The 12,961-nt window shown below is 39.2% G+C and overlaps 1 protein-coding gene across 1 annotated transcript in view; it reads right to left on the bottom strand.

Moving 5' to 3' along the window:
* The window catches only part of GUCY1A2 (guanylate cyclase 1 soluble subunit alpha 2), a 274,966-nt gene that overhangs the window by 237,937 nt on the left and 24,068 nt on the right, over positions 1-12,961 (bottom strand). Inside the window, exon 2 of the mRNA XM_058545304.1 lies at positions 7,884-7,945. Coding sequence (XP_058401287.1) covers positions 7,884-7,945 — 62 coding nt within the window. The remainder of the gene's footprint in view (positions 1-7,883; positions 7,946-12,961) is intronic.

Below are 12,961 nucleotides of genomic sequence, written 5' to 3'. Positions count from 1 at the left end.
CTGCTCTTGGCATAACATTTTCAAACAACGGAAGTTTTAAGATGTAATTTCTGGAATAACCCATTATGAACATCAGCATTAGCAGTGTGGACCTGGAACTGGAGGCAATCATTAATAAGCTGGCTATGTGTGAAAAAAATAAACGAGGAGAACCAGAAAATATATTAGCTTTGTATAGCTAATGTTTCCTTATCTGAGCGCTTCATCACTGCTGGTCATCTGTTTCTATAAAGAAGATGCCAAGAAAAAGAATAATTAACAGTACTAATTTGGTGCACTGGCCCTCAATTGTGTTGAAAGTAAACACCTCTTAACCTCTATCACAGACAGTGAAGAAGACAGCAGTATGGTGTATGGATAACAAATAAGCCATTACAGCATTTAGAGTCTGACAGAATTTGAATCATGGTCTTACTATTTTTCATCTGTGAGACTTTGGGCAAGTAACCTAATCTCTGTTAGTTTAACTTTCCTCCTTCATAGAATGGAGATACCTCCTAGAGTCTTGTGAGGACCAAAGGACAAAATGTCTGTGTAAGGAGATACTGACTGGAACTTTTTCAGTTGCCTCTGAATTAGAGCTAAGGCACCAAAGCTGAAGACAATAGGGGCCAAATGCTCCCACGTTCCAAAAGAGTAGCCAGGAAGACCAGACATCTCCTTCAGAACTTAAGAAGTGACTAAATAGTTACTGCCACTGTCACCCACCACCAGCCTACAGAAGCAAAGGAATAGAAAAAATTCAAAAGGAAATCCTCAGAAGAGTGAGTAATTGGCCTAGAAAGAGAATGCTGCTGTTCTTTATTCCCCTACAAGAAAAGGAGAGAAGAGGAGTGTTCCCTGCAGAAGCCCCATTGGTGAGAGAGGGCTCTACCCCTGACAGAGACTGGGAGTTGGATATCTCATTCCTCGGTGAACATCTGCTGAGGTAGTGGAATTCCTGATCATCCCTCTGTGCCTGATTGAGTATAGGAAGAAGGTTTCAGAGAGAATTATAAACAGGGAAAGAAATAGAGCCAATTGGGAACGGCCTACAGCCCCACCAGTAGGCATGGCAAAAAATATGAGTTACCCATGGGTTAGGGAGATACCCCTAAGCTTGGGTTGTCCCATTTGACTGCTTCCCAGTCTAGGGACTGCCAGCCAGGGGCAAGGATCCCACTAGCAAGACTGTGGAGTGCAATCCTCAGGGCCAGGAGCGGTCGCATCTGAAGCCATCAAGGCAGAGCCCGTACATCGCCTCACTGAGGGCCTCACAGCCAAGAGACTGTTAGAACCAACAGTGAATTACAAAAGGCTTCTGCCATTCTTCATTTTATTCCTGCCTGATAAATACATCAGAAGAGAAAGAGTCTCAGAAAGGAGTGGCCTGGAGCAGAGGAATGAAAAACCACATCACATCCTGTCTACAATGCATTCCAAGTTCCTCAGGCCAAGGCCTGACCCGGGCATAAAGGCATACAAGACTGAGATTGGATATGAGATTGAAGATCCGAATTGGTCTGGAATGGACTTTACACTCCCTGCAAGTATTTGGAGACACAGCAATCTACCCAGCCTGTTATCAAAGGGGACTCATCCGAGCATGTTTGAAATGATTGGAGAGAAAAAATAAAATGGTTTCATGTTTGTACACCTCACTGAGACCAGACTCCAACAAACCAATAAGGCAAAATACTGAACTACAGTTTCTAGAATGCAGGAATCCCTAATAAAAGGTGGAACGGGGAGCACAGTTGTTAAACACAGACAAATACAGGGTTATTTTTAAATCAAGCTCCATCATTTTAATCAGAGTGACCTTGGATAAAATATTTTTTTCTCTCAGCCTCAATTTCCTCGTCTGTAAAATGAGCTTAATACAATGATCCTATGAAATAGATGGTTAAGATTAAATAAAATAACAGATGTAAAGTGTCCAGTGTATTGCCTCAGACACGGGAAGTAATCAATAGATATTAGCTTTTGTCTCACTTGTTTTTATTCAATAAGATAGATAGTTATTCTACATAAATATATGAAAGTGAAGCTAGATCACTTTTTAGATAAAATAATTTATAGTCACAAAGTCTGATCACGAAAGCATAAGTAATATCATTGAAGTTTGTTTCCTAAAATAATCAGGGTTCAGCTACTCCTAATTTTACTTCTAATGTTCTATTGAAATTATTCTAGCTTAATCCCTATTCAATTGTCAAAATAAAAAGAGAACAGAAGGTTGGCTGTATAAAACAAACATAGGGCCCACAGCGATAACTGGAGTAACAGAATTTAATTTTAGATGACTATAGGAAATGGTGTGTCAAACTAATATGAGGTTGGCAGCAGTCCTACCCATGATATTAGCACAACAATGCTTATTCTGGCAAAAAGTATAAAATGAATGGCATGATTCTGAGTACATGTTTCTTTATAAAATATATAATGAATGAACATTATATCTCAGAAAGATTATCATGTGTTTTCCAATCACAGTTTTAAAGAAATGTCTGCTTTGTCAGCATGGCCGTAGGAATCCATTTTTGTGAGCTATAGACCGGTAGTAGTCAGGTAGTGTAAACATGAGTAAGAGCAGTTGGCTTAGGCACTCTAGAGGCAGAAATGTAGATTTAAAAAAATCCAACGTCTCTGTAAGAAGAAAGCTGTAGCTGGAACATGAACTGGGCATGTTTAGCTCCTGATGCTAAACAATTGATTCCAAACTTGTAAAGGCTCAAAGAGGACAGGGAAAGGATACAGCAGGAGGACAAAGAGAAAGACAATCAGCCAAAATTGACATGCAATAGAGTCAGATACTAATAGTGGTAATAATAATCCAACGAATCTGTTGATTATCTTTGGATACCAGGCACTGTACTAACTACTTTATATGATTCTATGACTTAACACATTATTATCATTAATATTTCATTGAAACTTCACCCCAACCCGCTAGTATTCTCACTTTAAAAATGAGAAAACTGAGGGTCAAGATCTGCCAAGATCATTCAAAGGCAGAATCTGACTTTAAGTCTAGTAAATCTGATATGTCTACTTCCAAAGCACATTTTCTCAGTTCCCTGCTCTGCATTACACAACAAAGATGCACAGAGAAAAGGAAGGGCACAAGATAAGAGCAAGAAGGACATAAGAAAAAATGCCAACCAGATTTTCCTCAGTCCTGAGTTCCTTTTAATTCCTAAGGTGAACCCTCCCTGCCTCCTACTTACCCCTTTTGCTTCTCACTATTCTTTCCACCCCACACAGCCCAGAAAGCTAGTCCATTCTCCAGAAGCTGGAGTCAAAGAGAGACAACATAACATAAAGATGTACACTCAATGCCCCTTTTTTCATTTTATGTTGAGTGAAGAAGACTGAGCTACACGAACAGGAAGCAATCCAAGTAAGCATACTTGTGTAGAGTTTCTATAGTAATCTAAATTTACCAAAGTCAATCTGACACACAGCAGCAGGACATTTAGCATAAATGGGAAACTATGCAAATAAATCAGTATAATTTATGCTATAAACAAAAGGGTCCTGGATACTAGAACCATAGATTTTAGAACCAAAATGGACCCTGGAGATTATTTCAACCCCTTATTTTAGACTCCCTTCTCAAGCACAACTTATTCTTTTATCCACTATGTACTTACCTCTGTGTACATACCTCTAGGGTGCAATTTATTCATTTATTCACACTTACCTCTCCAAAAAAAAATTATTAGTCCCTCCTATGTACCAAGATTTATAAAGGCACAGGAATATAGAAGTAAATACGATAAATAACCAAAAGATAAAATAAACAAAACAATATAAGATAATGATAAGCACTATGAAAAAAAATAATAAAGAGTAAGATAATAAAAAATGATTGGGGGGCCTGCCCAGTGGCATAGCAGTTAAGTTTGTACGCTCCACTTCAGTGGCCCGGGGTTTGCAGGTTTGGATCCCGGGTGCGGACCTACGCACCACTTATCACGCCATGCTGTGGTGGTGTCCCATATAAAGCAGTGGAAGATGGGCATAGATGTTAGCCCAGGGCCAATCTTCCTCAGCAAAAAAGAGGAGGACTGGCAACAGATGTTAGCCCAGGGCTAATCTTCCTCAAAAAAAAAAAAAGATTGGGGTTGGAGATTAAGGTAAGGGATGGAGGGCTACTTTAGATTGGGTGGTCAGAGCAGGTGGGCCTTTCTGAAGATAGGACATTTAAAGAGACACTTAAATGTATAAAAAGAATAATCCATGTGAACATCTCGGGACAGAGCATTCCAGAAAAATGGAACAGGATGTGGAAAGGCCTGGAGGCCAAGCAAGCTTGGTACAGTTGAGAAACCACCAGGTGGCTGGAGTGGCTGCAGGGGAGGGAAAGGGAGAGTGGAAGACGATGAAATCAGAGAGGTAAGTGGAGGCCAGATCACAGGAAGATTCAAATTTTATTCTATCCCAATAAGTCATTATATGGTTCAAAGCAGGGATTTTAAAGTGTGATTCCTGGGCCAGTAGCACCAGTATTATCTGGGAACTTGTTAGAAATGCCAATTCTTGAGCCCCACCCAGCCAAAGCTGATCAGAAACTGTGGGTGTAGGGCCCAGAAATCTGTGTTTTAAGAAGCCTGCCAGGTGATTTTGATGCATATTAACATTTGAGAACCATCGGTTTAAAGTAAGAAAGTGGCATGATCTAATTTTTAATCATTTTGCTGTCATGAAAATATAAGGTTGAGGGACAAGAGGAGAAGCCAGAAAACTAGATCGGAATCTCTAGGTGAGAGACGATGGTGACAGTGCAGATGAAGAAAAGATTCATCACATTGCATGAATAAATTATTTTAGCACTCACTTTCCCAACTTAAATGATCTCTATGAATAAATAAATGAACAAGTGAATGGCTAAGTTAAAGAAGAGAATAAATGTTTAAAAATAAAGTAGTTAAGGAGCCTGTCTAGTGGCATAGCGGTTGGGTTCGAGGGTTCAGACCCTGGGCACAGACCTACGCACCACTTGTCAAGCCATGCTATGGCAGCGTCCCATATAGAGTAAAGGAGGATGGGCACGGATGTTGGCTCAGGGCCGATCTTCCTTAGCAAAAGAGAGGAGGATTGGCAACAGATGTTAGCTCAGGGCTAATCTTCCTCAAAAAAAAATAAATAATTAATTAAAAAAAGAAAGTAGCTGAGGTACAGAGAGGCTGTCTTACTCCCTAGCAAAGAAGCTCCGTCGGCTACTCCCTCCCAATTCTCCATCTGTGTGATCCTTTGAGCAGCTGCTCCCTGCAATCAAGTCTAGGTCTTGGAGACTAAAAAAGCCTCAGAGAGTTTCTATGGGCTACTGATATAAGAATTCATCAAGGAGCAGAACTATACAATCCTGGAGCTCTGATACAAGACACAGATCCAAGGGCAGAGTTTTAAAGCAGAGGAAAGGGAGGATGAGGAGGTTAGTGGTTGGAGGCTGAACTAGAAAATTAAGAAGAGAAGGGCTAGCTCATATTCTCTGTTATCCATCCTGATTCTTCATCCCAACCCAAGGCACCTAAAAGCCGAATTACCTCAAGACAAGCTTAAGGCAAAGCCCAATTTCAAGGATTAGGAAAAGCAACTTTGCCACACCTTCTTCCCCAGAAATACGCAAATAATACTTGCCAGCACTTATTCTCAATTGCCTGAAATCCCTTGAACTGTAAGAAACGCATTCCTTTTCACAGTTAGAGATAAAATGCCTTCAATTGTGTTTTTTTAAGAGGAACAACACATACATGTGAATACATTTTAATCCAAGTGTTAGTGATAATAGATGCTCTCCTTTTTCAGTATTGAAAGCAGAAATAGAAAGCAGAAAGATGGAGTCTAAAAGGCAAAAGAGGGAATGGACAGGGAAGCTATGACTGAGGGAGGAGGGAGGCAAAGTCAAGACAGGCAAATGTGACACTATTGCTGCCAACTTGCCCTTTTTGTCTTCATTAGCGTGAGTACAAGTAGAGGCAGTGAGCAAAGGTACTTCAAGTCCTCAGAAGTCAGCCAATACCCAAGTGAAAATATGCTAATAGGTCTATCTGGAACCTGTCCGACATCAAGACACCTCTTTATATTGGAGTTGCATTCCCTGTTTGTTTTCTTTATGCTGTGTCTGCAATAAACAGAACTAGAAAAGACCACTTAGACAATGAAAAAAGAATCCCCACAGGCTATGTCTACACAGATGGAGAGAAGAGGAGAGTTGAGGCAGTAATTTAGATAAAAGAGAACTCCATCTTACTAATGGAGAAAAGAATTTTCTGCTGATTATGGTAATATAGTTTAGTTATCTATTTTGATCACATAAGATTCCCACTCCAATTTGCCATGAAGACATACTTCAGTTCACAGATGTGACTATTTCATCAGTTATTATTTGATTTCAAAACAGAGGGCATTCATAATTCTAGAAAATGATTTGCATTTGATTACTGGTATTGTCATAAAAATATTAATAATAATAATTACAATAAACATAAGAGAAAATAAGTATGTAGTGGTTACCACATGCCAGGAACTGTTCTAAGTATATTGACTAATTTAATCCAAATACCATACTTTGAAAGTAGCAAATTCAGTGAGAGTGATTAAGCTTTATTTTAGAATATGTGGGGAGAGATTAACTTGACATTCTTTATCTCCGTTAGGATAAACCATTTAAAATCACTAATGGCCTCAAACTAAAAACCATCTCATGAGTTTAAATAATATGTTTCTCCTAGTACTGCACTCTTGAGGATTGATATGACAAAGTTTCAAAGCAATTCCCTTTGAAATGACAATTAACATAATCATCAAGCACTTAAAATATATGGCATTATACTAGGTTCTGAGATTATTTTTCCACTAAGTTTTCTTCCCTTATGTTTTGTAAAAAAAAAAAAAAAAAATCACATTACATCCTAATAGCCAAAAATATATTCTTGATCCCCATGGGAGTGACTATTAGCCATAAATGTTAAATGATTCCCCATAGCATTTCCAGAGGTACCAGGGTTTGAATCTTGACTCCTCAAAAGCTCTTAAAATCTTACAAAGATAAATCATTGTAGCACTTAGAGAATATTAACAATGTGAATTAAAAATATGCATTGCCTCTAATATCAATGAATTTAATTTAAATAGCTAGATTGCATCAGAAAGTGAATTTAGGCTTTTGTATTTGCCAATTGCTTTCTGCCATAGCCAATCAAAGGTATATCCTACACTTGGAGCTTTCTGTTTACAAAATACTTTCATTGAAATGATCTCATTGAATCATGACATCTAATCCTTGATTTAGTTATTATTATCATCAACATCACTCTTTACAACAGAGATAAAGTTACTTAAAGTTCTATGTGCTGGTGAGGCCTTGGATTCCTACCTTTTGACCTCAAGTTGTCTTACTTTACACCATATCACAACCACTTCAAGAAATGGGAGATAATAAAGAAAAATATGGAGCACGTGACTCTAGCTAAACCAGTATCCCTCACTGAACTGTGTTAAGCTTGTAGTGATTTTGATTAAACTTTACTGAAGGAGTCTAAAAATCCCATTTAAAGGCTCTCAGTTGGTACCAATAAGCCTTACCATACTACTAAGGCAAAACTATGAGATTCAATGGATAACAAAGAGAGGGTAAGAGCACAAAAAGGAAAGAGAAAAAAAAGGAACACAATACCAATGAGAATTTCATTTAGAAGGATTCAACGCAAATAAGGCAAAGGAAATCATTTCAAGGGGCCCCCATGAGCCCCCACGAGCCCCCACTCCACACTGAGAGCATAACCACTTTGAAAAAAGGTTGACCTCAGTGGCAGAAAACCCCATGCTCAACAGCTATGTTTGAGTAATTATCTTTAATTTGCCCTTAATAATAACCAAAATTCATTTTTACTTACCCTATAACTTGGTGCTCATAATACTGCAATGTCCTCTTGAGAGTTTGCTGTATCGTCTGAGGCTACAGAATAATAATAATAATAAAAATACATTATCAGCAAATCAGTGCCATTCCCATTCTGAGCATCACAGGCAGATATGTAGCTTCTGATTTATCTCATAAGAGTTTTCACTTTACAATATTAACCCATTATGCATTTTGCCATGTATTTTCCCCATGGGAGCTAAAATGAGGCACTCAGCAATTACCCAGAATTTCCCACTTTCAAGTATGGTAGTATTTCCCAGCCATATTTTTCCCATTTCTGTTGTACCAGCTATTATATTCAGTGAAACACTCATTGGCTGCATACAATAAACCTAGGCCTTGGGGGCATTGGAGAGGGGGTGTACTGAATAAACATGGGTCATGCCCAGGTCAAGCCTGGTTTCCTCAAGGGATTTCAGGCAAGGGTTCTGGAGCCTCCTAGAGGGGCCACAGTGCTTTGGGCAAGAAATGGGGTTTACGGCAAATAGTACCTAAGCAGCTCATGACCGAATTTTATAATCCTCTCCTCTTCATAATAGCTGAAGACAGAGCTTCTTAATCCCAGACCAAGAAATTATTCTTAGACTTACTTAGGCATCAGAGCCTGAACTTAGAATTTCAGACCGAGGGAGCCATGAAAGTGACACAAAAATCCCAGAGCATAGATTTTGTTAACAAATTATGATAAGAACCAAATTCTCAGTGGCAAGAGTGTGAATTTTTTAAAATAATAAAAACTTGTAGTCAATCAAGCAGGAGAGAAGCTATCAAAGGCTTATCAAAATATTGATTCATTATAGCCATGGATGAATTTTAGGGGAATATAGTGACTCTAACACAGACCCTTCAAGATGTGAGGCAGCATGGTAGTTTAGTTCTCATGGGCTGCCATTAATTAACTACATAAACCTAGATAAATCTAAAAAGGTAGTCTGCAGAAAGGATCTAGCACAGTGCTTGTACCTAAGAAGCAGTTAATAAATATCAGTTTATTTCCCATCCCTAATCCTTCAAAGTAACTGTCTTAAAAATATAGTCTCCTTTAAAGGAGACTACAGAGGTCATTGTCAAGGTGCATTTGAACCCCTTCCATGTTCGCCTCTTTATGAAAACATCCATAATAGATGTACAATCTCCCTAACTAACACCATTCAAAGTTGCAACTTCCTCCATGGTAGGAAACGGTTATTTTAAAGATAGAGGAACGTGAGCTTCAATTAAATCAAGGGCATCCACTGAGATCTACTCTACACTACCATTTAGGAGAACCCTTTCACTGAGCAAATCTAAGGCCTCAGACATATTCTTCACTTTAGCCAAGCCAACACAGAAATTAATTTTAGGAGGCATCAGCCTCCAAGTGTTCAAAGAAAGAGATACAGGGCTATTTCTTTCAACAGCTGTTTTTCATTTATACCAGGTTAAAACGATAAACATGAGGCCTCCGACTGGCACAGATATTTCTGCTCATCAGGATAGAATCAAAGCAGAGTAAATACAATGTACCTAGGAAAGAAAAATCATTCCGGAATCAAGAAGCAATAGAACTGTTGAGAAATCTAAAGAGGACAAAGCAGACACAGCCATCCTAGTGCACATGAAGTGTGCTTGAAAAACCCAACCCACAGCCAACCTAAACCAAGTCATTATCAGTCACAGGCTCAGGACCCCTGGGATATGGGCCTCTTGCACTTGCTTGGCAGTTTCTGAGCTAAGATAACTTTCTCTTTGGCAACATGCCCAAAAAGCAGAGAATATCCACAGAGGGATTATCCTTCCAATAACCTCTGGTCACAAAACATGGAACAGAAAGCAGGAACTAGAGTGCACAGGGTGAGCTAAGACCACAATGAGCTCATTTGGACAAAAGACATTTTTCTCCTGTACCAGGAATTTCCCAGTCATTAAAAAGCACATGTTTGTGAAAGGAGTTAAGCCTTTTAAAGAGCTGACTTTTTTCTTTTGTGAAGCAATTACTTTTACTCCCAGCAGGAGTTAAATGTATAGTTTCCAAACACATTAAAAGGAAAATGCTCTCTGGGCATGTTCAACAAAGCTTCAACTTGGTAAAGCATTTATATACTTCCTGTTGCTTGCCAAAGCCAGTGGGCACATTCTGATGGTCTGAACTATGTGCATAGAGGCTGACTGCAGAGTATCTCCTGATCTTCAGCTAGACATGGTTGACTTCAACACAGACTTGTGTTGCTGCTCAGAATGTCTTATCTCCATGGATTCATTTGAATCTGCTTCAGTTTGCCTAATTGTGAGACATCTTCACATAATTTCAAGGTCTCTCTGACCTGAATAAAAATCATGAAGTGAAGTTCCACACCTGGACCAAAGCCTTCTGCAGGGGTAACTTCTGCCTGGAAGGTCTTATGGTCCACTTACTAAGTGTCCGTGTATGCCAGTGATGCAAGTCAGTGTAGATTATTAGTGGGAAAGCACTGGCTTTGAAGACATGCAGATCCTCTCTCCTCTCCAAGAATGCCACTCCATACCAGTCCCCTATTCAACAGTTCCATCCAACCTTCTGTAGGCCGAGTTTCCATTCCTCTTATCTGTATCTGTCCTTTCATTTAAGGAGTTTAGAAAGATGATTTAGAACAGAGGATTTAAGATCTATCTGGGTTCAAAGTCCAGCTCTGTGACTCACTAGCTAGATGACCTTGGGCAGTTTACTTAAGCTGCCTGAAATAAGATTCCTTATGTATATATTATTATTACAGAAATCAATTGAAATAATTAAAGTCAAGTCTCTGGTGCATAGTAGGTGCCTAACAAATGATAGTATGACTATGCTCAGCTAGAAAACATGGTTCCTACCCTCAGGAGTCTCCTAGTCTAGTTGGAGGAACACAAGGTATATGTTAGAACACCCACCCCACAAGGGTAATGTTTCAAGATCCTCATCACTAAAAAATCAATAGACCTACCACTAGTAGAGAAGATGGTGCCAATTCCAGTAGATAAAAGAAAAAAATAGGAAAATGACAGCTGAATTAATAAATGTTTTCAATGAAACCTTCAGATCAGTCCAGAGAGATGGTGACAAAAGCAGAATTCTCAAAATTAAGATTGACAATAGACCTAAAGCCAGGCCTACAACTGGGAAAAACATTGAAGCACCATAGCTAAGATCAGGACCCCAGGCATTATGCTTTACAACTAATAAGAAACAACCCATGAACCTCCTCTCTAGGACACAAAGAATGTTCAACAGGAGAGCTGGGTGGCCTAAGGCTTTTATAGCCATATGCTAGAGGATCTGAGAGACAAGGGTGGGAAAGGAGACAAAATCTATTCTACCTATCATAAAAAGAAAATCAAAGAGGTCTGTGATTTTTCTCTGCTTCCCCTAAACTAAGACATAGATAGTGGCCTCCTATTGTCCCTACTCAACACAAAGACACAATGGATAGGAAAACAGCTGGAAAGAGACAGCAGCTGTCTATGTCCTGCACAAGTATTGTCTGGGGCACAATCAGAAGGCACCCAAAAGCTTCCATCATGTGGTAACAAGAAGCCATCTTCATCTCTAGTGTCATTAACAGCTTCACTCTACTTGGCCAGTAGTGACTGACCCCCACAGACTAAATGTTATACTCGTGAAAGGTCATGGGATCCAAACAGCCAGCCATGAAACAGTCCCAGCAGAGCCAGAGAAATGATCCCTGAGGAGTGGGAGGAAGCAGTTCCCAGCAGCTGGCCCTGCAAGCTCAGACAGCCCTGAGGAGGCTCCCACACAGTCCCTGCTCTGGATATCCGCACCAGCTGCTGCGGGGATCGGGCAGGAGGTAGGGAGTCAAGATCTGTGTGTGTGCGTGTGTGTGTGTGTGGCATGAAACGCAGTTGTTATAGTACAAAGTACACATTCATCTCAATTTTACAGACATGAGGGAGTTGAGGCTCAGATTGGTTAAGTAAGTACTCCAAGATCACACAGTTAGTAAGTGAATAAGTCACTGCAAGCCAGGACTGGCTTCGAAGTGAGCCCTCTTTCTACTAGATGCCTTGAGGGTCCCTCTCACCTTTAACAGTCTGTGATTCTATATTCTGTTTTAATATATACAGCACTTCATCATGCCAAAAACGAACAAACAAAAATCCACAGATAATTTAAAAACAAACTTCTTATTTCTGCTTTATAACATGTACCCATAAGCTACAGAATTAATAGAAATAATAGGTCTGCCTTTAAAAGAAACATCCATATATAGCCATGTCATCTTATTTACTTAAACATGAGAAAATTATGTATCAATGTCAGAAATTAAATGATATGGGTATATATTTAATTACTAATGCTTTAAGGCAGTGGTTTTCAACTCTATCTGCACATTAAGATCACCTGGGGAGCTTTTAAAAAATACCAGTGCCTGAGAACCACCCCCAAATTTTCCAATTCAACTGGTTTGGGAGACCAAGTTGCTTCTAATGTGTAGTTAGGGTTGAAAACCTTTCATTTAAGGTATAAACATGATGATCAAGACTAATACTCTATAAACCTTATCTGAATAAGTCAGCATTAATGAGAGTAGTTTCTTTATTCAAATATCAAGTAGGCTTCTGAAAGAAGCTGCTAAATTCAACACAGTTCCATTTATCAACTGTCACTAATGGCTTATAACCAAATATGAATTCATTGGATAAACAAATAACTATATTGCTTGAGGCATAAATACAGGATGTTTTTTAATTTCCCGTGCACTTATGCCAGCATTCAATTTTGCGCTGGCACGTACATAGCAATATAACACCTAGTGTGATTGCTGTGCTTACTCCATGTGAGTAAGCCCATTACATATATGAACTCCTTTGATTTTCACATCAACATTATGAGCTAGGTGTTGTTATTTTACAAATGAGAAAACTGAGACACAGGAAGTTCAAGTTGCCCTGTGTCACAGAGGGAAAAAGGACAAAGCCAGTGTTGAAACTCAAGTAATCTGCTCTAGAATCCAAGCATGTAATCTCCAACCCATACTGCACATAATATTTAACACTCTGTATTTGGCTGAGCCCTTTACAGTTCACATTTTTTAA

Source organism: Diceros bicornis, chromosome 7 (assembly GCF_020826845.1).
Source record: "Diceros bicornis minor isolate mBicDic1 chromosome 7, mDicBic1.mat.cur, whole genome shotgun sequence".
NCBI lineage: Eukaryota > Metazoa > Chordata > Mammalia > Perissodactyla > Rhinocerotidae > Diceros > Diceros bicornis.
The sequence above is the reverse complement of the archived record's forward strand: the minus strand, read 5'-3'. Positions and strand labels throughout refer to the sequence as shown.